We start from the raw sequence: 26,616 nt of genomic DNA, 5'->3' as shown, positions 1-26,616 counted from the left end.
CAAAAAGCACTAGAAAATGGTTTGAGAGAAAGCACTGGAGACTTCTAAGGTGGCCAGCAATGAGTCCAGACCTGAATCCCATAGAACACCTGTGGAGAGATCTAAAAATGGCAGTTTGGAGAAGGCACCCTTCAAATATCAGGGACCTGGAGCAGTTTGCCAAAGAAGAATGGTCTAAAATTCCAGCAGAGCATTGTAAGAAACTCATTGATGGTTACCGGAAGCGGTTGGTCGCAGTTATTTTGGCTAAAGGTTGTGCAACCAAGTATTAGGCTGAGGGTGCCAATACTTTTGTCTGGCCCATTTTTTGGAGTTTTGTGTGAAATGATCAATGTTTTGCTTTTTGCTTCATTCTCTTTTGTGTTTTTTCATTTAAGACAAATTAAATGAAAATAATAATACCAAAGAATTTGTGTTTGCAATCATTTTCAGGAAGAAACTGAGTATTATCTGACAGAATTGCAGGGGTGTCAATACTTTTGGCCATGATTGTATGGTTCGTATATTAAAAAATGCACGACGTAAATACATTTGAGGCATACAAATTCTCCAGGTGGGTGTAAAAAGTAAAATGCAAATAATAAATGTGGCTCTTGGCAAGTTCTTTGTTGCTTTGGTCCATTTTTTTCCACAACTAAAACAATTTTCTTTCGTACACAGTGCCAAGTGTGCATATGTATACATTAAAATATATCTTGAGGATTCATCTCTTCCTGGCTGTGTTTCAGGTATACACAGGCTCAGTCTTTACGGTAAACAGTAAGGTTTATTAGGGTATGTTCCCACGGTCAGGAACCGGCAGCGCTTTGGATGCAGCACATGTCCGCTGCGTCCAAAGCGCTGCCGGCTTTTGAACGCAGGTGATTCAGTATATGTTCACTGAACCGTGCGGAATCACCACGCCCTATACATTGGACGGGAAATTTATCTTGCGGAGACGGAGCGTCTCCGAAAGATAAATTGCCCTGCTGCGGTCTCAAATGAGGCGCCGGATGTCCGTCTCCGCAGGGTGTCCCTGCACGCATAGTGGAGATGGTATTTCTTCAATTCCCATCCACTATGCTGTAGCATCTGGCCGCTGCAGGTTTGACGCTGCGGATGAACGCAGCGTCAAACCCGCAGATTTTACTGACCGTGGAAACATACCCTAACAGGTCATAAACCTCCAGCAAATGAACATAAAACCGCTTTTTCTCCGGCATATAAGGGTGTGACAGAAGTAAACAAAAACAGTACATATGGCAATATTATGTCCAACAATGCGGGCTCACCAGTATAGAGGGCAGTATATACTGTCTAGCTGAGACTCAACTGCAATAAAGGTCTTTCCACCTCCCATACCCAGACATTGCTAAGGCAACCCAGCCTGTTATATGGGCTGCCCAGCCTAGGTGGATCATATGGGAGCAGCCAGTCCCACCCAGCTCTTCTAGCTGCTCATAAAACCTGGACCCAGAAATTTGCTAATTTAAAAGAGAAAAAAAAAAAAAATTGCAGCAACTCAATGTTGCTGGAACCTGCTCTCCGGGCTTCTCGTCACCAAGGCTATCCACCTAGGTAACACACATATCCTATCCTGGACCTGTCCAGCATCAGCCTTACGAAAAAAAAATATTTTAATGACTGTGCTGGCCGGTTATCAAATTCCATTGTAGTGACTATTAGTGTAGATTTCAGGCATTTATCTCTTAAAGAAGCAGTCTAGAAAAGTATTTATTTTGTGCTAGTGTACTGCAGCACAGGCTATTACTGAAGAATAAGGGTATGTTTCCACCGTCCGTAAACGCTGCAGGTTTGACGCTGCGTTCATCTGCAGCGTCCAGATGTTACAGCATAGTGGATGGGATTTGAAGAAATCCCATCTCCACTATGCATGCAGGGACGCCTCCAGCTTCCCTGTGTAACCGGACATGCGGTGCATCTTTCTAGACCGCAGCATGTCTATTTATCTTGCGGAGACACTCCGACTCCGCAAGGTAAATATCACCCTTCCAATGTATAGGGCGCAGTGACTCTGCACAGTTCAGTGAACACATGCGGAATCACCTGCGTTCAAAAGCCGGCAGCTCTTTGGACGGAGCGGACATGTGCTACGTGCAAAACGCTGCCGGTTCCTGAACGTGGAAACATACCCTATTATACAGGGTTTTGTGTGTGCCATGTGTATAACTGGTTTAGTTAATGTGCCATGTTGTCAGCCATCTTGTTTTGGCACGCTACATTTTATGATAATGGTATATTTAGGTTGATTTAATGTTTCGTTTATTTATAAAAATATCAGAAATTTGACAAATTTCAAACTTTTTGCAGTTTTCAAACTTTGAATGATTATCCCTTTTGATTCAGATAGTCACACCACACAAAAACATTAATATGACATTTCCCTCCTGTCTGCCTTACATCAGCACCAGCTGATCTTTTTTTTATGTTTATAACATTTTAGAAGGTTTAAAAATGTAGCAGTATTTTATTTTTTTTTTTTCATTTTTATCAAGGAAATTTACAAAAAAATTTTTAGGAGCCTATTACATTTTTAAGGGACTTTGGGGGTCCTATATATTGTAACCCTCCCAAGTGATACCATTTTATAAACCTCATCAGTCAGCATATTCAAAACTCCTGCCAGGGAGTTTATTAATCTTTCAGGTGCACTTCAGGAAGTAAAGCAAAGTGGCATAACAACAATGAAAAATGTATACTGCTCAAAAAAATAAAGGAAACACTAAAATCCCACATCCTAGATATCACTGAATGAAATATTCCGGTTGCAAATCTTTATTCATTACATAGTGGAATGTGCTGAGAACAATAAAACCTAAAAATGATGAATGCAAATCGCAACTAATAGCCCATGTTGGAGTTGGAAAGATGCTCAAAATCAAAGTGGAAAATCAAATTGCAGGCTGATCCAACTTCAAGGGAACCTGTCACCCCGTTTTTTCAATATGAGATAAAAATACCGTTAAATAGGGCCTGAGCTGTGCTTTACAATAGTGTATATTTTGTCCCCTGATTCCCCAACTATGCTGCCGAAATACCTTGCTAAAGTTGCTGTTTTCGCCTGTCAATCACGCTGGTCCGGTCAAATGGGCGTTGTGAAATCACTGCTTCTCCCCCCACTCCTCAGCGTGTCAGACGTAAATAGATCTGTGAATACCACAGATTGCGCTTTTTTTTTTTTTTCAGTTGCGCAGTGCAATCGGCTCTCGCGCCTGCGCATTATGCTTTGCCCAACTGTGGGCATGCGCAGAGATGTAATGTATGCTATGCCCACAGTTGGGCAAAGCATATTGTGCAGGCGCGAGATTAGACTTTACTGCGCAGGCGCAAAACACTACGCCAACGCCGGGAAGAAATTTCGTAGGGAAAAGCAAGAGGTGGGGGAGAAACAGTGATTTCACAACGCCGATTTGACCGGACTAGCGTGATTGACAGGCGAAAACGGCGACTTTAGCAAGGTATTTGGCAGCATAGGTGGGGAATCAGGGGACAAAAAATACACTATTGTAAAGCACAGCTCAGGCCCTATTTAACGGTATTTTCATCTCATATTGAAAAAACGGGGTGACAGGTTCCCTTTCAGTGGAAATGCCTCAAGACAAGGAAATGATGCTCAGTAGTGTGTGTGGTCTTCACGTGCCTGTATGACCTCCCTACAATGCCTGGGCATTGTCCTGATGAGTCAGCGGATGGTCTCTTGAGGGAACTCCTCCCAGACATGGATTAAGGCATCAGTCAACTCCTGGACAGTCTGTGGTGCAACGGGACGTTGGTGGATGGAATGAGACATGATGTCCCAGATGTGTTCTATTGGATTCAGGTCTGGGGAACGGACGGGCCAGTCCATAGCATCGATGCCTTTATCATGCAGGAACTGCTGACACACTTCAGCCACATGAGGCCTAGCATTGTCGTGCATCAGAAGGAAACCAGGGCGGTCTCACAATGGGTCTAAGGATCTCATCCTGGTACCTACTGGCAATCGGGGTACCTCAGGGTAGCACATGGAGGGCTGTGCGGCCCTCCAAAGAAATGCCACCCCATACCGTTCCTGACTCGCTGCTAAACCGGTCATGCTGAAGGATGTTGTAGGCAGCAGATCGCTCTCCACGGCGTCTCCAGACTGTCACGTCTGTCACATGTGCTCAGTGTGAACCTGCTTTCATCTGTGAAGAGCACAGGGCACCACTGTCGAATCTGCCAATTTTGGTGTTCTCTGTCAAATGGCAATCGCCCTGCATAGTGTTGCGCTGTAAGCACAACACCCACTTTCATTCTCCACCACTTTTTCTGGGGTCTCCCACTTGGACTTAGGGGGACTTAGCCCTTATGCTCTGCAGATGTTCCTGTATACAATTCCCGCTACTTGGTTGTGGTGTTCGGTATATGCTGTTTCTGCTTGCATTTTGCATCCTGCCACTAGGTGTTGGACGGTTTCTGAGGTTTCTTTGCATAGTCTGCACCTTGGGTCTTGTCTCGTGTGGTAGATTCCTGCTTCTATGGATCTGGTACTTAGTGCTTGCTCTTGTGCCGCTATGATTAGTGCCTCTGTGCTGTCTCGGAGTCCAGCTTTCTCCAGCCATTGGTAGGATTTCTCCATGTCCGCCTCCTCCACCATCTGTCGATGGTACATCCCATGCAGCGGCTTGTCTGGCCATGACACTTCATGTTCCTGTTCTTTTTTCCAGATCTGTTGTTGCTGCAGTAGGCTTTCTCTCAGCATCTCATCTTTTTGTGTCATTTTTCTGATGTATTCCTGGATTCTGTGTTTCATCCGTGATGGTGGCTTGGATGCTTATCAAGCGTCGACCACCCTCCTTTCTGTTGGTATGCAATCTTTGTGTGTTAGACTTAGAGTGGAGACCTCCATGCGTTGTGAGGAGCTTTCGTGTCTTCACATCTGCAGCTTCCATCTCTTCTTTTTGCCAGCACACTCTGCCAGCAGGGTATGTGATAGCTGGCAGGGCATATGTATTGATGGCGCTGATTTTATTCTTCCCATTGAGCTGGCTCTTCAGGACCTGACTTGGTATTTGGATGTTGCTGCTTTCCTTGCCTCCTCATAATGGTTACCGTATCCCTGTGGGATGCTGAGGTACTTGTAGCATGTCTGTACATTTGCTATGTGCCCTGCTGGTAATTCCACTCCATCAGTCTTGACTACCTTGCCTCTCTTTATTACCAACTGGTCGCACTTTTCCAGTCCAGAGGACATCCCGATGTCTTCACTGTAGATTCTTGTCAAGTGGATCAATGAATTGATGTCTCGTTTGTTTTTCGCGTACAGCTTCATATCATCCATGTAGAGGAGGTGGCTGATGGTGCTTCCACTCTTGAACTTGTATCCATAGCCAGACTTTGTAATTATCTGAAGGGGTTCAAGCCATGCAGAACAGCAATGGGGACAGTGCATCACTTTGGTATATGCCGCATTTGATGGTCATTTGTGCTAGTTGTCTTTAGTTGACTTCCAATGTTGTTCTCCATAGCCACATTGAGTTTCTGAGGAAGGTTCTTAATTTTCTGTTGACATTGTAGAGAGCCAAGCATTCACAGATCCATGTGTGTGGCATTAAGTCATAGGCTTTCCTGTAGTCAATCCAGGCTGTGCTGAGATTGGTCTGTCTGGATCTTGAGTCTTGAGCAACTGCTCTATCTACTAGGAGCTTGTGCTTAGAGCCTCTGGTGTAGGACCCAATGCCTTTCTGAGCTGGATTCATGTACTGGTTCATTTGGTTCTGTGGCTTGGTGGCTATGATGCCTGACAGAAGTTTCCATGTTGTTGTAAGGCAAGTTATTGGGCGGTAATTGGATGGAACCGTTCCTTTTATGAGGATCTCTCATGATCAGCACTGTTCTTCCTTGTTTTAGCCAAGCTGGGTGGTGGCCTGCTTCTAGCAGATCATTCATCTGCTTTGCCATGCATTCATGTACCGCTGTTCATTTCTTTAGCCAGTAGGTGTGGATCATATCTGGGCCAGGTGCTGTCCAGCTCTTCATGTTCTTGATGCGCTGTTGGATTTTTTTTAAAATCACAAAATAAAAAAATAAATATATTATACCCGTAAATAAGCATGTATATAAGAATTATATATAATTTTTTTTTTAATCGCAAAATAAATATATTATACCCATAAATAAGTTTTGTTTTTTTTTTAAAGTGAACATTTGGTATCTCTGCTTCCAGAATGACACAACCTATAAAACTGTCGCACTAGTTAACCCCTTCAGTGAACACTGTAAAAAAAAAAAAAAACTGTCCTTTTATATCATACCGGCAAACAAATTGTGGAATAAAACTCGATTTAAAAAAAAAAGGAATAGCTGAAAGCGTCATCTTGTCCCTCAAAAAACCAAGCCGCCATACAGCTCCATCATCAGAAAAATAAAATAAATTGTAGCTCTCAGAATAAAGCGATGCAAAAATATTTTTTTCTATAAAATAGTTTGTGTAAAAGCTTAAAAAAACTCTATAAATGTGTTATTGCTGTAATCGTACTGACCCGAAGAATAAGCTGCCTTTTTGATTCTACCACATGTGGAACGGCATTTAAAAAAAAAATAAAAAATAAAAAATTCTGAATTGCTGGTTTTTTAATTCTGCCTCCCAAAAATCGGAATAGAAAAAAGTCATGTGCCCAAAGAAGGTACCAATAAAAACGTCAACTCATCCTTCAAAAAATAAGCCCTCACATGACTGTGGGTTAAAATATGGAAAAATTATAGCTCTCAAAACATGGTGATGCAAAAACTAGATTTTGCAAAAAAGTGTGTGTGACAGCAGCCAAATTTAAAATCCCGATAAGTCTGGTATCGATGTAATCGCACCGACCCAAAGAATAAAGTAGTCTAATCACTTATACCGCACGAGGAACGCCGTAAAAAATGAAAAAAACGGTTTCTTCACCTGCTGTTGATTTGTTCATTCTGCCTCCCAAAGATCGCAGTAAGGCTCTGCTCACATTTATCTTGCGCTCTACGTTGAGCGCTTACATCGGAGTTTCCCTGTAAATCTCTGAAATACGTGATTGAGATGAAACCCTCTGCAGAAGTTTTCCTGTAATGAGGCAGATGGAGACCCTCTGGCAGCCTATGATCCGGTGGCTTTTTTAGAGTGCATAAAAACACGGTCCGCCACAGTTTTCTGCACTTCTGGAAAAAAAGGACATCACTGAACACAGATCAGACGGAGTCCAGGGTAACTCTACTGCCTCATTATAGTAAAAGGATTCCTTGGTTGTTTCAAATGAATCGCATCACTCAGAGATTTAGATGGAAGCCCCAATGTAAGCGAAAATATGGAACTAATTTTTACCACTACCATGAAGTACAATATGTCACGAAAAAACAGTCTCTGAATCAGTTGGATTCGTTGAAGCGTTCGAGTTATGACCTCATAAAGTGACAGTGGACAGAATTGTAAAATTTGGCCTGGTCAGGAAGATGAAAACAGTCTTGGGGGTGAAGGGGTTAAACTAGTAACATGGAAAATGTCAATCTTTCTGATGACCGATATGGATAAATTGATTTTTTTTTTTTTGTGGTGCCATTTTTTATTTTTTTTTTTACTCTTAAGATTTCTTGGAAACAAATGGAACAAGTGACCATTTCGGGAATTCTCCTTAGTTTTTTTTTTTCTTTATGACATGTTTTGCTTATTCTTTAGGTTACTACAGGATTTTTTTTTTTTCTTACATTTTGTTTTTGCATCACCACATTCTGAGAACTATAACTTTTCTTATTTTTTTTGCCATAAGACCATTGTGAGGGCTTATTTTTTTGTGGAATTACATAGAATGAATAAAACTATTTTGGATTTTATATAACTTTTTTTAATCCGTTTTTGTTACGCTTTTTTTTTTTTTTTTTTTGGGTGCAGCGTGAACAAAAACCTGTAATCGTTTTTTTACGTTTTTTTTCCATGTTGGTCTTTCTATGGGTTAAGTAGTGGGACGGTTTTATAGACCGGATCTTTCTGTCTGCAACGATACCAATTATATTTTATATACACAATTTTTGATGCTGAAACGTTGTTATATTTTCATACTTGGTTTTAATTATTTATCATATATTTACACATTTTATTGGCTTTTTTTTTTTTATCCCAGTACAAGTCTTCCGCTTACACTTGTTTTATCACTGGTATATTATCCTGCAATGCTTATGTAATTTACCTGTCAGTTTCACACCTGATAAAGGCATGCGAGACCATGATTGTGGCAGGTCCTAACAGGCCTGCGGTGGCAGGTTAACCCCCCTGCCATTATTTGGCCTGGGGTCGCCATGGCAACCATTGGCACCGCGCGATCGCCATTGCGGGGTACCAATGGGCTCCACCTTAAAATAACCATCTAGATGCTGCTGTCAACATTGACCAAGGCAGGTTAAGGGTTCAGCGGCCATGATCGCTGGCCTTGTAACAGGGTGTCGGCTATAATATATAGCTAGCACCCATTGCTGATGAAGTCGACTCTGCTTGTGAGATGGCAAAAGGATACGGCTTTTTGTGGGAGGTGAGTTTTGTGTGGTGGAAAATTCCACAAGGAAATAAGGATGGGACAACCAAGACCATCTGACTCGCATATCTGAATACACAGATGATAACTCACCTGTAATAAACCCCAATAGTCCACCATCTGACCATAAAATAAAAAAAATCAACAGTTATAAGCTTATAAGACAAAAAAAGCAAGCAGGAGGCGGAGGTTTCATTCACTGAGCAGCAGGTCCTGGTTTTTCCTCCTTAACAAACCAAGCATCTCCAAGGAAAGTGTAAATGTTCCTACTTCAATCTCATTTTAATGACGCACTCGAGCCCAGGCTCCGAAATGTCATCCTCTCTATTGTAAAACCTTTTGCAAAGTTGACTAAAGCTTACACATAAGAGCAATCAGCGCTGATGGCGGCAGCAGGCAAAATATCAGTCTCCGGGAATACATTTTAGATGAATCCGCTCTCCAGACAATTTGAATTTTAAATGTTTTTTTAAAAATGTGACATCTTCATAAAGCCGAACACGAGCGAGAGGAACACTAACCTGAATTTGTTGCTGTTTTTTTTTAATCTTTTTCCCCTTCTTAATTTTTCCGTCTGTCTCCCAATCACCTCCTGACTACAGAAGACACCAACTAAGCAACTTTCCCTTTTAATAATTTACTGCGCTCATGACCTATTAGCAGAAAATTGGTTGAAAGCTCTAAACCGGAGCAGATGTGTTTCTCCGAGGGGTTTTTTGCTGTATGGTTTAAATACCTCATATATAGAGGTTGAATATACCTGAACATTTGGAAAATTGCAGTGTTACTTTCCCCCAGAGCTACACTGATGATGCTCGATGATATCTCCGCTGCTGCTCTCCTTCTGTCCTCTGATTCTGGCACTTCTTGTTTCCATGAGTTTTTTTTTTTTTTTTTTTAAAGGTTGAAAGAGGATTTTACTGCTTGCAAAAAATTCATAAATTGACCCGTGGTTGTGCAAAAATGAGGAAGAAAAAAAAAACCAATACTCCTACCAGACCCTCATACTGCTACTGGTATTATCCAGCATTAAGTAGCCAACTGAGGCTACTTTCACACTTCCGTCTTTCAGCTCCCGTCACAATCCGTCGATTTTTGAGAATGCAGGATCTTGCATTTTCCTATAGCGACAGATTGTATTAGCGACAGATTGCCACACGTCGTATCCGTCGTGCAACGGATCCGTCGTCTTTTGGTGGACCGTCGTCTGGAAAAATTGTTCAATGTAACGTTTTTTGTCTGCGTCAGGAAAACGTGTAGCGACGGATCCTGCGTCAGCCGTCGTTCACTACAATGGAAGCCTATGGACGCAGGATCCGTCACACACTGGAATCCAGCGATCCAGTTTTTCCCCTCCGAGCATGCCCGGAAGGATTTTCAAGTCTAGGAAAAAGGTCGGTCTCTCTCTCTCTCTCCTGTAATGCCTCTCTCTCTCGCGCTCTCTCTCTCTCTCCTGTAATGCCTCTCTCTCTCTCCTGTAATGCCTCTCTCTCTCTCTCGCGCTCTCTCTCTCTCTCCTGTAATGCCTCTCTCTCTCTCCTGTAATGCCTCTCTCTCTCTCCTGTAATGCCTCTCTCTCTCTCCTGTAATGCCTCTCTCTCTCGCGCTCTCTCTCTCTCTCCTGTAATGCCTCTCTCTCTCTCCTGTAATGCCTCTCTCTCTCTCTCGCGCTCTCTCTCTCTCTCCTGTAATGCCTCTCTCTCTCTCCTGTAATGCCTCTCTCTCTCTCCTGTAATGCCTCTCTCTCTCTCCTGTAATGCCTCTCTCTCTCTCTCTCTCTCCTGTAATGCCTCTCTCCCTCTCTTTCTCCTGTAATGCCTCTTTCTCCTGTAATGCCTCTCTTTCTCCTGTAATGCCTCTTTCTCCTGTAATGCCTCTCTCTCTCTCTCTCTCTCTCTCTCTCTCCTGTAATGCCTCTCTCTCCTGTAATGCCTCTCTCTCTCGCTCTCCTGTAATGCCTCTCTCTCTCTCTCCTGTAATGCCTCTCTCCTGTAATGCCTCTCTCTCGCTCTCTCTCTCTCCTGTAATGCCTCTCTCGCGCGCTCTCTCTCTCTCTCTCTCTCTCTCTCTCCTGTAATGCCTGAGCTCGGTATCTCCCCCTCTGTTATGCTGCCCCTAGACAGAAGACAGGATAGACCCGCCTAAAACCTTTGAATATGAAGTATGTGACAAAAACTTTCTGTGGACTATCCAAGGACACAATGCAAGTGACAGAAAAAGCATGCTGCTCTTTAGACTTCTTTTTTTTTGCCTGGTGTATACACCTTTTCTGACCGGGGAACCTCCTCTTCCTCATCACTTTTCTTCATGCTCTTGGTCTCATGGCTCATCTGCTAAGGCGGATTCTCTAAGCTGTAGACCACCTAACCAGGAGATGTTGGTGCAATGTAGAACAGCTGAGCTGGAAAGGCTAGGTGGAGCGAGGAACAGCAGAGCTGACTGTGCGCCTGGATGTTCTCTTACATGTGTGTGCAGGACGGCACCTTGGAACAGTAGAGCCGAGTAGGTGGACAGATACATCAGAATAGGAGACTGGGGTTTGCACCAGATCCCAGTGGAGTAATGGAGCTGTATATGACAAAGAAGACACAATCCAGCAAAGAGGTGGCGGCGAAAATGATAAACAGTCTGAAAACTCAAAAAGCGTATCGCTGCGCTAGGGGACATCAGAGGCACCCATGGGTGCAGAGAGCCAGCAGATGAGATGAGATAAGTGAAGAACGCTGGGTTATAAAAAAGTGGTTGTGCCAAAGGATCAACAACTATTAATAAAAACTGTACATGAAACCTGTAGACTTTGTGACAAGTTCAGGAATATAAACTTTAGAAGAAAACAACCGCACTCATCTGAGTGCGGTTGTTTTCTTCTAAAGTTATCTCTCCGGGTTCAACCAGCACCTACCACACGACTTCCAGAGTGCACGTCTTGTTTCTTTATTACAGGAATATAAACTTGTCCTCTCACATGAAATTTTGGCAGTTTCATAGAGTAAATGCTGCACTGGCGGGTGGTGGTCTGCGCTGTCAGCCGCTGCATCTGTATTATTCAGCCGCCACGGGCTCAGTGTTAGTGTTTCTAACATTTACTTAGGCATCTCCTACCCCTCGTCGTTGCCATGAGCCGTGGCTGCCGGCTGTGGCGGCTACTGCTTTGTTGCTATCGGCAGAGAACAATAACTCTTCATTTGCGTAATCTCCCTGCATTGAGATTGAAGGCATAATGTGTTCACGCAGGGCGTTTTTTCTGCAGCGAAACCTGATCATCTTGGCAGGAAAGAAGCTGCGTCAAAAACGCAGGTTTAGGTGCGTATTTGGTGCGTTTTTTTGGTGCATTTTTTTTTCTTTGTCCATGCTAATGTCCTTGGATTTTCAGCAGCAGAACCGCAGCAAATAATGATACCTGCGTTTTTTTCAATACCCATTCAAGTCAATGGGTGAAAAAATGTAGCAAAAACACTGAAAGAAGTGACATGCCCTATGTCCAAAAAACACAGCAAAGCACAAAATACTGATCAAACAAAAAACCTATGTGTGTGCATGAGATTTCTGAAACCTCCATAGGCTTTGCTGGTATTGTAAAAAGCAGCTGAAAATTAAGCAAAAAAACGCCCCGTGTGAACTTACCCTTAAGAATCTAACCTATGAATCTAAAAACATTACACACCCATGATAAAATGTTGGTGTTTTTTTTTTTTGTCATGTAAAAGAAAAATCCTACAAAGAATAATTTTAGAACTTTTTTCACCTTTTATTGTTGCCCATAATTTGTACTTTTTAATTGAATAATAAACTGAAATATTTTGGGATATAAATAGACCTAAAAAATGGTTGCATAAATATACACACCCTTAAACTAACTCTTCAGTTAAAGTACTCTGAATTTCTGACAGCATTCATTCTTTTTATGTAGGAGTCTATCATCATTTCACATCTAGAATTGGGAATCTTTGCCCGTTCTTCCGTGCAGTATCTCCGAATCTGTCAGATTTGTGAATGCAGCTCCTGTGTACAGCGCCCTCTTCAGGTCACCCACAGATTTTCAATTGGTTTCACATCTGGCCTTTGGCTGAGCCATTCCTAATCGATGATCTTCTAATCAACAGAAGAATGGCTTCTCCAGGTTGATTTGCTTTTGGTCATTGTTGTGCTGAAAGGTGAAATTCCTCTTCATCTAATGTCGTCTTTTTTTTTTCCTCTTAACAGAAGCTTGAAGGTTTTGTTGCAGAATTTACTAATATATTTGGAGCGGTTCATAATTCCCTACAAATTGACTAAAGTCCTAGTTCCAATTGCTTAAAAACAGCACCAAATTATAATGCTGCCTCCACCATGCTTTGCTGTGGGTATGGTGATCTTTTGGGGATGTGCTGTGTTGGCTTTGCACCAAACATACCTTTTTGGTATTGTGGTAAAAAAAAAGTTCATCCTTTGTCTCTTCAGTCCATAACACATCTTCCCACATGCTTTTGGCAGACTTGATGTGTGTCTTGGATGTTGCCAGACTGGGATGTTGTTCCAAATTTGAAAAAGTTTTGAAATGATTGTTGTTGGTGTGATTTTTTTTTTTTTCTTTATTGCATGACAAAAACCTTGCATTTTAACAGGGGTGTGAAGATTTTAATTTTTTTTGTACCACTGCGTATATTTACATACTCGCCAGAGCAAAATAGACCAATAATTTGGTGTCCTATTCTGGTAAACTACTTGGGGAATGGGCAGACGGGGCAGTGGCTTGCCCGCGTATGAGTCTCACTTCTTGAGTTGCAGAATAAAAAAAAATTCTAAGGGTATGTGCACATGTTATGTTTATTCCACGTTTTGCTGTGAAAAACACTTTTTACAATTACAGTGAAGTTAAAGGGGTTGTCCACTACTAGGATGTCCCCCTGAAGATAAAAACGTTTATAGCCACCTCCTGTGACAGCACCATTCCAGCAATGGCGGCACTCGCTTTTCCAGGAATTTCTGTCGGTTGTGACAAGTGAGCCCTGTCTCCCAATCAGCACGGAGTCGGTTACCCCCAACCCTTCGGACCTTCTTTTTGGGTAATGGAGCGGCATCTATAAGAATCCACCATTACTAACCCCATAGTCACCCCAAATAATGACCCAAGTCTTAGAATTGCCAGAACTCGTGGTATTCCTCATGTGCACACATGGTCTCTCTATCTGGAGAAGTCACCTGCGTGGCCTCGCCAGTAGCCGCGCACATGTGTGGGATGCCCCAGTGTCAGCGCAGGCACAGGTTCGCCTTTATTCCCAGGAATGGGCCATCTCCCTGTTGGGCACATGCGCTGATCCTGGGGCTATCGGGCAGAATTTTCGGTAGACCGCACTGGCTTATGTTAACCAGCGCTGTCGATCAGTTGGAATGGGGGAAAGAGCTTGGCGGCCCTATAAGATAACACATAACCACCGGCATTAGAGAGAGGGGCAAATATACGGAGCCTAAATTCTCCACTCCCCATCATGAAAGCTCCCGGCAGCGGTAAGTGAAGTACGTCCCATTTACATGATTGCTTGATGAGAGCTTTTCTATCGCTTTAATTACATATAGGAGTCACCAGCCGAACAAATACTTTAATTATTTGATTTTGACCCTGAGATGTTGCGGTAGGAAACTTATCTGTATTTTCAGGGAGCTGCAATTTATCATGAGCCGTATAATGACTTTTAATAGATGCAGGAGGATTATAATTACTGGGTGTCCAGCTGTGATCACTCTGCACCTCCATCACTTCCCAGCCCCTCGTCGCGAGGCTTCGGCCACATGAAATGAAAGGCGGAGGGTTTTCTCTTTTTCTTCTTCTTCTTTTTTTTTTTTTTGTTCTTTAATCGGTTGTTTGAAAGTTACACCTTGAGGATAAGATAAGAATTTTAATGTATAATGGGTGCAGCGTGATGAACTGTGTCGATTCATTCTAGCAAATCCTGTAAGTTAAAGGGTAAATTCACCAGCAGTGTGGAAATGTTCATAGATTCACAAAAATGGTGTAGGTTAAGTTATCAAAATGGTCGATGGTGTGAAAAAAGCAAACCTGTTGCTCAACACTCCAGATGTGGTACCCACTTTTTTTTTTTCTCCCCCATTTTCCACTTTTATTGCTGCTGACACCCAAGTGTAACAGCAGGGAGCAGGTTGTCAGTAACATCTGCAGCAACCGGTGATGTCTACAAAGGCTGAAGATTTTTTTTCTCCATAGGCTTGCATTAGTGACGCATTGCCACACGTCGCATCCGTCGTGCGACGGATGCGTCGTGTTTTGGCGGACCGTCGGCACAAAAAAAGTTACATGTAACGTACGTTTGTGCGTCGTGTCCGCCATTTCCGACCAAGCATGCGCGGCCGGAACTCCGCCCCCTCCTCCCCGGACATTACAATGGGGCAGCGGATGCGTTGAAAATCTGTATCCTCTGAAGACAGACTTTACCTTTTAGAATTGATATTTCTGAGAATGTAAGATCAGTCCAGGAGGAGACAGAAACCGATTTCTCTGATTAATATAAAATTCCTTATTTTCACGTGTACTACTGTTGATTTATGAATATAAATATAGAATGATGGATACTGTTTTTAATAATTATAAAACCGATTATCTCATGGTAGAGTTTTCCAAAATACTCCTGTCTAAAAGGGTAATTCCCAACATCAGAAGTTATCGCCTCCTCCCAATATAAATGATAATTTTGTGATTGGTTGAGGTCCAGCCACTGGGACCCTCATGGATCATGTGAACTAGGTACTAAAATGCTCTGCTCATTGACTATGGGACTGGTGGAGATTGCCAGGTACAGTGCTCTATTCCAACAGGGCATTTAAGAGCCCTGTCATCCTTATAGATAGGTGATGACTTTTACTCTAATGCATGTGTTAATCATTTATCTCTAAGGTATATTAGGTATATTTTCCAGATAGACAAAGACCAAGTTTTTACAGTCTACGTATCCCATGTCTTTTTACTGTGTGTATCCCAAGCGGACAGCCCATATTTAAGATGAACTTTTACTTAGAATTAAAGAGATTGTGTCAGTGAGCTCAATCCTCCTAAGCCGTCTACGGTATATGTTCTTGCAGGTTATAGGAAATTATACCTTTTATTAGATGGTGGCCACATTCTAGCGCATCGTGTATTCTATAATATGCATAGTTGTATATAGCACAGCCCACGTAGGATATAGCACAGCCCACGTAGGATATAGCACAGCCCACGTAGGATATAGCACAGCCCACGTAGTATATAGCACAGCCCACGTAGTATATAGCACAGCCCACGTAGTATATAACACAGCCCACGTAGTATATAGCACAGCCCACGTAGTATATAGCACAGCCCACGTAGTATATAGCAATGCGGGCACCATATCCCTGTTAAAAAAATAAATAAATAAATAAATTAAAATAAAAAAGTTATATACTCACCTTCCCGGATCCAGCCCAGGCGTTTAGCGATGCTCCTCGCGACGCTCCGGTCCCAAGAAAGCATTGCGGCAATAATACATGATGATGTAGCGCTCTCTACGTCATCTCCGGTCATTGCCGCAATGCATACTTGGGACCGGAGCATCGGGAGGAGCGGGAAAGGCCCTGGAAGGTGAGAATATAATGATTTTTTATTATTTTTAACATTTTTAACTGCATAGGCAGCATCAATAGTAAAAAGTTGGTCACGCAGGGTTAATAGCAGCGTTAACGGACTGATAAAACGCTATGGGGGCACTGACTGGAGGGCAGTATGGAGGGGGCATTGACTGGAGGGGAGTAGGGAAGGGCGAATTCGCGGCCGGACCGTGCCTGTCACTGATTGGTCGCGGCTGCAACCAATCAGCGACGCGGGATTTCCGTGACAGACAAACAGACGGAAGTGACCCTTAGATGATTATATAGATAGATATCTGCGACTTGATGTTTTATTCCAGAGAAGCCTACATTTTGCTTAATATGTATATGAGCTGTTAAGAGCTATAGGCCGGACATAGATCTCCCTGAGAATCTGCCTCCAGAGCTTGTTATGAATGAATGGGGGCATTACCTGTGTGAGACATGTAGATCAGGAAAACACTGTCTATCATTACATGTCTCACACTGGTAATGATGCCATTCGTTTGTAATAAACTCTGTAGGCAGATTCTCAGAGAGGTCTGTGTGCAGCCCAGAGGTCTGTGTGCAGCCCAGAGGTCTGTGTGCAGCCCAGAGGTCTGTGTGCAGCCCAGAGGTCTGTGTGCAGCCCAGAGGTCTGTGTGCAGCCCAGAGGTCTGTGTGCAGCCCAGAGGTCTGTGTGCAGCCCAGAGGTCTGTGTGCAGCCCAGAGGTCTGTGTGCAGCCCAGAGGTCTGTGTGCAGCCCATTTACATATTAAGAAAAATGTGGATTTTTCTGGAATAAGATCTATCAAAGTGTCATTTTATTTCGCTTCCTCTGACCTGCATGTCCATAAAGACGGCTTAGGAGGGTTGATCCTACCGACAGATTCCCTTTAAAGGGTTTATGGTGCCTTCATTGGATATTTCAGAACTGTCTGACCGTGGTGAATGAGTGGAGAGTGGTTCGCAGCCACGTCGTTTTATTATTGGCCTAGATTCAGTAGCTGGTGGCCGCCTCCGTGGTAACTTGAAAGACCCTTGCCTTGGAGATGCCTCTTTTGGGGCCTGGATCTATCCGACACAGGTTATGACATATTGCCCCTCCTTAAGAATTACGGACTGTACACGCTTTCAGGAATGATGGATGTTTGAGGATTGCCAAGGGACCCTCTGTTATCCTGTGCAGCTGCACACAGTGGCTGTAGCTTTGGGGCTACCTGTCCGATGTTTTAGTGGGTTTGTGTCCGTGTAGGAATGGCTGGTATCTGTCTGCAGCTCTGTGTCTAGACCCAGATTTCATGTAAAGTAATTCTCCTTTCCCTTCCTTACCCCCCTTCTTCCGACTTCTCTGCTTTTTAAAAAGCTCCTTGCTAATAACCTTAATCATTTTATTTTGGATACGGGGAGCAGGATCGGCGCACTGTTCCCGGAGGAATGCCTAAGAACTTATTAAAACATTGCAAGTGTTTTCCTCCTTCTCGCTGTCTGTTCCAGCAGCAGCCTCGGAGCTTAAAGCCGAGCAGAGCAAACCCCCAGGGCCCATTAGCTTTAACTTGTTTACCGCACTGATATCTATATGTTAAACGACAGGAGAGTTCAAGTTATTGAATAATTTAAAATTCCGCTCTAATTGGTGTCATATGACCCGCAAAAGGCCATGGATGACGCCGCGAGCACGCTGCGAAACACTCATGAATAATTCATCGGTGCGATCATTCATTCGCTGCCGCGTCTTGTTAAGAGGCAGAAGTTTGTATGTAATAAAGGATAATGCAACACCTGTAAGTATTTAGTTCAGAAACTCCAAGGTAATCTACCTTGATGATCGCCTCGCGAAAGACGCCGGCGTGAACCACATAATTATACCGGGGAGATTGCGGGCCATTTATACGGAGCGGGACGTTGGCACCGTTCATTGTGCAGCTGTTACAGAACAGATTCCACTTCTGCGGGTTCTGCTCTTCATATAGGGAGGTAGCAGGCAGATATACCGGCCGCACCAGGGTTTATTACACGTGTCATCAAGGGGAAAATGACCCATTGGTTGAATCATGTTAGATGGATTGGGGGGGGGGGGGAATAAAAAAATTAATTTCGGTTCTAAGCACCCAACGCCCCCCAGCTCTTAGTAAACCGCGATGTCTGCTATATACAGCAGTACCGTACAATAAGCGATCAGATGAGCGCAGGTTCAGGTCCCCTAAAGGGAGTAACAAGAAGGGAAGAAGGAAAAAAAAACCCCCTGAAAATTAGAATCCACCTTTCTAAAATATTGACCTTCATGATAATACAAACGTGGTATTGCCGCCTCCATAAAAGTCCTATCTATTAAAATATAAAACTAACCTGACTGGTTAAAAATAATAAACTATAAAGAGAAACATCAGAATTGGGTTTTGTGTTTTGTTTTTTTGGGCCCCAAAATTCTACAAAAATACAATAAGTTAAATATGTGTAATAGCGATAGTATCTCCTTCTAATGTTGGCTTATAGTTAAGGTTTAAGTGCTTGGATAAGTGTTTTGGGTAACTGATAATTTTGATTTTTATTCCTTTTTAAAGGTGCCTAAAACCCCACGACGGCCTACAGCAAATGAGCTGAACGGGTCCTACCTCGCCCAGCAGCGACCGAAACCAAGCAGTGAAAGCCTCTGCCCCATTGTACCCCCGCCGCTCTGCAGAAGTGACCCCACACCTCGAAATATTTATCAGTACACCTCCGATAGATGCTCTTCCGAAAACTGTCTCCGGAGTACGTGCCCCGGTGCCCAGTTACCTTGCATGCACTACACAGATTGCCCCTGCAGCCATCGCTGCAGCAGTGCCTTACAGCAGCCGGTCTCCCATTGCTGCTTACACCCTACGGTGCCTGATGGCGCAGGAAGAATCCCCCCGGATACATCACTGGTACGACCTCCAGAAGACTGCTCGTTCTCCAGATTCTCCACCAGGTCTGGCACGTGCACCGGAGAGAGAGCGAGAATGAAAGATCCGGCTGCTGGCAAAGGAATATCGGAACAGCGGAAACAGGAGCTGCTGCTGCAGAAGCTGGAGGTGGAGATAGAAAAGGAGCGGCTGCAACAGCTTTTGGCGCAGCAAGAGGTCAAACTTCTGGAGAAGCAGCAACAGTTGCAGCAGACGCGACTGGAGGCAGAAAGGTGAGGACTCACCGCACCAGCTGGTTACACAGGATTTGGTGATGACATTTAGCTCATTTGTTACATTACACTTGCATCAAAATTGTTCAAATCCCAATGCACATTCAGCTTATTAGTACATTTTACAGACTTTATCATGGCTGTTCTAGTCTCATTGCATTATTGCAATGTAAATGGCTCAACACCGCTAATATAAGAAGTGGTTTATAATAATAATAATAATAATTTTATTTATATAGCGCCAACATATTCCGCAGCGCTTAGTTTCTCCAAATGCATCACAAAATGCCACTGTTACTGACACGTGCAGGCTCCGTATTATTCACAATCTCATGGCAAGAGATTTTGGTATCCCATTTTTGGCTCTTATGACCTGCTGCAAATGTGATTCATCACCTGACGCCAGATTCTTGTTTAATGATGATCATAGCAATCAAGTTTAATGGTCATTACAGAATCTTAGAGGATTTCTGAAGGAATGCCTTGGTGGAACTCTGGGTATGCTTGGAATCTTTGTCCTGTTGGAAGGTTCAAGCTTCACTTTCCTCACAGAAAGCAAGATTTTTTTCTAGGATTTTCTGATACATTCTTGAATGCATCTTGCACTCTACATGCTGCAGGTTTCAAGTGCCAGGGAAGCGTTGAGCATAACCGAGCCACAGGTTCATGCTTCACTGTAGGCAGCACCTAACCACCACCATGCTTCACTGTAGACCGCATATAACTACCATCATGCTTCACTGTTGGCATCACCAAGCTACCGCCATGCTTCACTGTAGGCAGCACTAAGCCACCACCATGCTTCATTTTGGCAATCACTGAGTCATGGCCACGCTTCAATGTAGGCAGCACAAAACCACCATCATGGTTCACAGTAGGCAGTCCATAAGCCTCAAGATCTCCAGTTTTGGTTCATTGCTCCACGGAGCAGAATCCCAAACCTTCTATGGCTTGCTTATATTGTTTTGGGCATATTGTAGTCAACTTTTCTTGTACTTTTGGGTAATTAATGGTGACTTTAAGGAGTTTGAGTATGCTTGTTACTATGCAAGCCGAAACCTGAGTGCCTGCTACCGTATCTTGCTGCAGGTCTTTGGCAGCCACTGTAGGCATTTTGACCACCTGCCTCCTCAGGAATCTGGTGGCAGCTGGTGACTGCTTCCTTCCTCCCCCTGCCACGTTCAAGTACCATAACCAGTGTTCCCTTAACTTTGAACTTGGGAGCTTTGCTTCCAGCTGCATCTCCACGAACGTTCATTGTCTGTCTTTTTTTGTATCATTATTTGTAAAGGGCAGTGATTTCGTCTCATGACTTTTTGGGCTAGTGTCGACAACCCAAGAATATTATTCTGAGCAATAATTCTAAGACTGCAATAGTCAGTAAAGTGGTGTTTTGTGATGAATTTGGGGAAACCACTTATCTTTTTCCTTGTTTCACTTGTGAATTGCAAATGGCAGAAAGTTTGTAAATGTTGCTAATGAGCCCAACTTACAATAGGGAGGTGCTGAATCCTTTTCATTGCATTTTTATGTTCAGACAAGATTATTACACATAATGCGCTCTGCTTGTCAGTCACTGAACACAAGCGTCTGGCGAGTGGGAATGCTCCTGGGAAAGGTTGTCACATCTATGTAGCATCAACAGTTATAGACATTTTGACAAGTCTTAAAAATTTGCCCTTTCAAAGGGCTACAAGTCTTGTGTCGAAATCGTAATCATTGGAAAAGGAAAAGTTCTGCAGCTGTAAGTGAATAATTATTTTTTCATTCAGACGTTGAGGATCGGTAAAGATCTACAAAAGTGCTCTCACAGAGTATAGGAAATGCTCTGTGAGCTGAACATCAAAGATAGCACCATTCAGAAAAGGATGCGCGGTTCTGGCTCCCAGCACGCCTGGCAAACAACTGGTTCTGGCAGGAGACACAGTGGCCGGCCTGTCACTTCCTTCGCTTCTGCCTAGCGAAGTCATGGCCAGCCGGTCAATTGCCCTGCAGAGGATCTCCATTCTCTTAGACATCGAGGTCCTCATTAGGGATTTTGAAAAATCTTACTGGATTGCTGCATGCTATAAGCTCAACTAATATGTTAGCGGGTCTCTAACATCATGCTGACTGTAATACAACCAGTAAAATAATGAGCGCAGCTCTGGGGAATGATACAGGATATAATGTATGTACACAGTGACTGCACCAGCAGAATAGTGAGTGCAGCTCTGGAGTATAATACAGGATGTAACTCAGGACCAGTTATGTAATGTATGTACACAGTGACTGCACCAGCAGAATAGTGAGTGCAGCTCTGGGGTATAATACAGGATGTAACTCAGGATCAGTAATGTAATGTATGTACACAGTGACTGCACCAGCAGAATAGTGAGTGCAGCGCTGGAGTATAATATAGGATGTAACTTAGGATCAGTACAGGATCAGTAATGTATGTACACAGTGACTGCGCCAGCAGAATAGTGAGCGCAGCTCTGGAGTATAATACAGGATGTACTGTATTTTTCGGACTATAAGACGCACCGGACTATAAGACGCACCCAGGTTTTAGAGGTGGAAAATAGGGAAAAAAATATTTGAAGGTAAAATATTTAGTAACATAAATAACATACTATTATATGTGTTGTTGTTATATATAATAGTACGTTATTATGTTGGAAGCTGCGGGTAGAAGATGGTGCTGCGGCACCAGTGTGGTGTCTGTAAAGTACTATATGAAGACGCTGGAGGGTGAGTATAAGAATGGGGGCACAGGGCTTATATTTTTCAGCACTGAAAACTAATACTGGAGTGCTGCTTTGAGATCCCATTGGAGAACTATAACTCCCAACATATCCTGCAGATCCTATTGCATGCTGGGAGTTATAGTTCACCACAGGAGTGGCAGAGTGCTTTATTGTGTGTTGTAGTGACTAACCTTTTAATTGTACCAGCCAGCCACGCCGTGGTGAGGTAAAAAGCTGGAGCATCCCATGACTGCAAACACAGAGCCCTCCCTCTTGTTGCCTCTCCACAGCACAGGTCATAACAGGAATCCTGCAGATTCTAGTGCGGTGTCTGAAGGACCTGTGATGACATCAGAAGAGGGAGGGCTCTGTGCTGCCATGTGATGCTCCAGCCCGCCCACTTCCAGACATCACACAGGTCCTTATGCGTCAGCATCCAGCACAGCCCAGGCAGGTATGCAGCAATCTTGTCCCCTCTGGCCCCCTGCTGCTGCCCCCTCCTCCACCGGACACACAGATCTCCCCAGCTGCTGCAGGAATCCAGCGCTGAGGAAAACGTGTGTGACTGCTTAAGTGAAGGACTCTTCAATGGCTGCTCACTGCTCAGCTGACAGGTGGGTGGCGAAGCGGCTAATGAATATTCACTGCACTTTAATCATCGGGATCACATGGTTTCCCCAGCTCTGCAGCCAGGCAGGAGGGACATTTTTCTGCCTCCTGTGAGTGGGATCACAGTGGATCCCACTCGCACTGCCACCTCCCCACATGGTACATCCGGACCATAAGACGCACCCCACACTTTCCTCCCAAATTTGGAGGGAAAAAAGTGCGTCTTATGGTCCGAAAAATACGGTAACTCAGGATCAGTAATGTATGTAGACAGTGACTGCACCAGCAGAATAGTGAGTGCAGCTCTGGAGTATAATACAGGATGTAACTCAGGATCAGTACAGGATCAGTAATGTAATGTATGTACACAGTGACTGCACCAGCAGAATAGTGAGTTCAGCTCTGGGGTATAATACAGGATGTAACTCAGGATCAGTACAGGATCAGTAATGTATGTACTCAGTGACTGCACCAGCAGAATAGTGAGTACAGCTCTGGGGTATAATACAGGATGTAACTCAGGATCAGTAATGTATGTACACAGTGACTGCACCAGCAGAATAGTGAGTGCAGCTCTGCTCAGCTGCTGCTCATTGTCCTAATTGTGGGTGCGGTCGCTGCTGAACCTGCTGTGTGCTCCTGAGCTCCTGGGAACCACCACCTCTCCACCCGGGGACCTGCTCTCTCTCTTACCCGGGGAGGGAGTGGGTTTCCTGGGATGAGTGAAGGAGCCAAGTCCCAGGCTTCTGCTTCCCGGACCAGGCTGGCGGGGGGCAGAAGGAACCAGCAACCAGCCTGCACATCAGAAGATTCGAGGGTGAGACGCTCCACCAGGAGTCGCAGCAATGTGGCTCCTACTCCCCCCAGGTCTGCAGGGACCCAGAGAAGCCGCAAGGCTTCCATGGAGGAGAAGCCTGCTAGTGTGCAAGATGGCAGTCCTTCTGGAGGAAAGCTGAGTGCTCACGGAGGTGAAGCCGACCTCACTGAGGAGGGTTGGGCGCTGCAGAGCCCCCGGGAGTCTGTGTCCACCTATGCCTCCCGGGTCATGAGCCACCTCCGTGAGTATGAAGACGCAAGCAAGACCATCACGAGGCTCCGAGAGGAGCTGCGCTGCACAAGCAACAAAGCTGCAGGTTCCTCCAAACCGAGGAAGAATCAGCTCCAGGCGGAGGTAAGGAGACTGAAAGATGACATCAATGAGCTTGAAGTCAGAAAAGCTTTCATCAGAGAAAAAAGTGGACCGTTTAAGGAAAAACTTATTAATGAAGATCGATTCAGAGAAATGGCTGATAACAGAGAGCAAAGGCAGATGGGGCTGCAGCCTGAGAGCCAGGTGGATGATGATGATGATGATGAGAAGGAGGATGACCAGCAGAAAGCCCCACCTGGCAGCCTGCTTAGTCACTCACAGGCCACGTGCAGCGAGGTCCCTGCTGGACAGGCGACAATGACCTCTCGTCGCAGTTCTGCTGGCTCTGGGGAGGACAGTGACAACATCGGCCAGGGAGGGGCGCTAATGGCAGAGATCAAGCTCCTGGAGTCCCCAGTGTGCCTTCAGAACTTCCATCTTGGTGATGATTTACCAGAGGAGGCACCTGGGGGCCAGAAAAAAAAAAAGGCAAAGAAAACCACCAAGCCAAAGCTGCAGGAAGCGGTAAGCTATGTGTATGCCCCCCTCCCTGTACCCCCTGAGTCGGCTGCAGGGTCAGCTCGCTGTATAAGCCCCGTTGCCCAGCCCAGCCCAGGTTCTGCTGTGGATCCGGTGCAAAGGCACGGGGAGATTACAAAGCAATGTAGTGAGGCGCAGAGATCCGTCTCTGCTTGTAGTAGCGGGGACGTAGCAGCAGGTGCATCAGCCGAGAGGCTGGACAGTGAGGGCGGCCCGGCGGCAGGCGAAAAATCAGGCCACGACACTGGTGCGCTCCCCAGTGGGAGGGGGGAGCAGCCCGGTGTCAGGGGCAGCTCCTGTAGCCTCGGTGCCCCTGAATGCTGTTGCCGCTGATCACTTAGTTGAGAAGCGGCGGCAGTGTGAGGGGGTTACCGGGGCTGGGCGTTCTGGTCCTCCCACTAAAGTCCTGTTCTGTGTTGGCGTCGCTGGTCAACAAGATGCTGATATGAAGGATCAGCGGCGCGCCACAGCGGCGAAAGATCAGCGGCGCTTGGTGTCAGCAGTAAAGCAGCAGAAAATATCATCTGATGATGCGGAGGGCACACGTAAGACCAGGGGTGAGGTCGCCTCCAGTTCTGTGGAGGAGACTCAGCCCCTTGTGCCTGATGATGCGGAGGTCAAAATGTCATCCCCTGTTGTCACTGGTCCAGCAGGAGTGAATGTGGTGGTGGGTATGGATGAGAAAAAGTCTTTGTCTAGTGGTGTGGTTGCTGGTTTGGTAGAGGGTGAGGGGGTTATGGAGGTGGGTAATGGTGATGCTGTTGGTGTGGATGTGGTCACTGGTCCGGTTGCCCCCCCGGTGGTGGCAGCACCTGTCAGGAGTTTTGCCGCTGTCACCTCCGGGGGAAATAGGGCATCCTCCTCGTCTCTGGGCTCTGGGGACGGCATGTTGCAACGGTGTCTCCTGGAGGCTCTAAAGAAGGGAGAGAGATCACTAATGGTAGAGGGTCGAGAGGTTGATCTATCCTTCTGGATAGAGAGGCATGGCCTCGGGGCCTTCCGAGAGCAAAGAGGGGGGGATACAGTGTGGTCCCTCCCAACAGCTGGGCCAGGTAGTGTGCGTAGGAATGTGGTCCGTCTTCGGTGGAGGGGCAATGATGCGTGTCCTCCAAGGTCTAAAGTTGTGGAGCTCCTGCTGAGGATGGGCTTCAAGGCGATTGACATCTATGCCTTGATACATCCCTATTCCACACCTGAGTTTGATGTCAGCTTTGTTCGGCCGGAGGGGCTTGAGCTCTTCTGGTCGAACTATGAGTTGGCAAAAAATGAGCCTGGCTGGTGAGACTTTACCGTTCAGGTGGTGTCTCGCCAAAACCAAGTCAAGAAAGTGACCGTGATGACTTGTAACGAGTCGCTTTCTTGTTACGACATCATGACGTGGCTTGGCCGGTATGGAGAGGTGGTAGAAATGCCAAAGAAAAACCGTGACGAGATTGGTATCTGGTCAGGGGCCTGGACGTTTATGGTAAAACTTAAGCGTTCAGGGGGTACGGTTGCCCACATACCATCATCTGCCTTCCTGGGTAGGGATCGTATCCTGGTCTTCTACCAGGGGCAACCGAAGCTCTGTCACAGGTGCGGCGACCCCACACACTTCAGCGCAAACTGCACTGTGCAGAAGTGTGCATTGTGTGGGGATATTGGCCATCTTGCTGCATCTTGTGTGGAGATTAGGTGCCACCTGTGTGGTGAGTTAGGTCACCCATTCAGCCGTTGTCCTCGCTCCTTCGCTAACGCAGTCGTGACCCCGGTGGGAGAAAGCCGTGAGGCTGATTCTGCTGGGGAAGGGACTAGCAGGGGTGAGGGAGCTGAGGGGCCAAGGAAGAAAAGCAATAAAAAGACGCCTGCCCAGCTAAGGCGTCTAGACAAGCGCAGACAGGATAGGGAGCTGGGCGAGCCTCGGGCTACTGGGGCGGCTCCTGTCCTGGACGCCAGTCTTGCTGCTGAGGCCCCGAGGGATGATGAGTTGGATGAAGAGGTCAGGAGGATCCACAGGGAGGAAAGTGCCACTGCCTCAGAGTCCTCCCATTATGAAAGTATGGATGAGGATAATAGGCAGTGGCTAGAGAACAAGCGTAAGCTCGGCACCAAAAAGAAGAGAAAGAAGGGAGATAAAAAATCTTCTCCCGCTCTGACCAAGGTACCTAAGGAAGGAAAAACCGACTCCCCTCTGGTTGGTCTTTCTAACCGGTTCCAAGCCCTTGAAAACATCTCTTCCTCTGAGGAGGAAGCTGAGGGTGAGGTTCTGGCTTCGGCGGGGCTCACAGGGGACGCCGAGTCTCCTTCTTCGGGGAATGTAAGATCCTTGGAGGGAGGGACTGGCCCAGAGTCCGGAGACGAGGACGATAAAAATAAAAA

General features: G+C 45.3%; 1 protein-coding gene across 4 annotated transcripts in view; it reads left to right on the top strand.

Annotated features, from left to right (window-relative positions):
* Nucleotides 1–26,616, top strand: part of KIAA1328 (KIAA1328 ortholog) — a 158,974-nt gene that overhangs the window by 71,992 nt on the left and 60,366 nt on the right. For all 4 annotated transcript variants that reach the window (XM_077284165.1, XM_077284181.1, XM_077284189.1 and 1 more), the window contains one exon: nucleotides 18,656–19,251. In XM_077284165.1, the coding sequence (XP_077140280.1) occupies nucleotides 18,656–19,251 (596 nt within the window). The remainder of the gene's footprint in view (nucleotides 1–18,655; nucleotides 19,252–26,616) is intronic.

This window comes from Ranitomeya variabilis, chromosome 1 (assembly GCF_051348905.1).
Source record: "Ranitomeya variabilis isolate aRanVar5 chromosome 1, aRanVar5.hap1, whole genome shotgun sequence".
NCBI classification, from domain to species: Eukaryota; Metazoa; Chordata; class Amphibia; order Anura; family Dendrobatidae; genus Ranitomeya; species Ranitomeya variabilis.
This window is presented reverse-complemented; position numbering and strand designations above follow the sequence as displayed.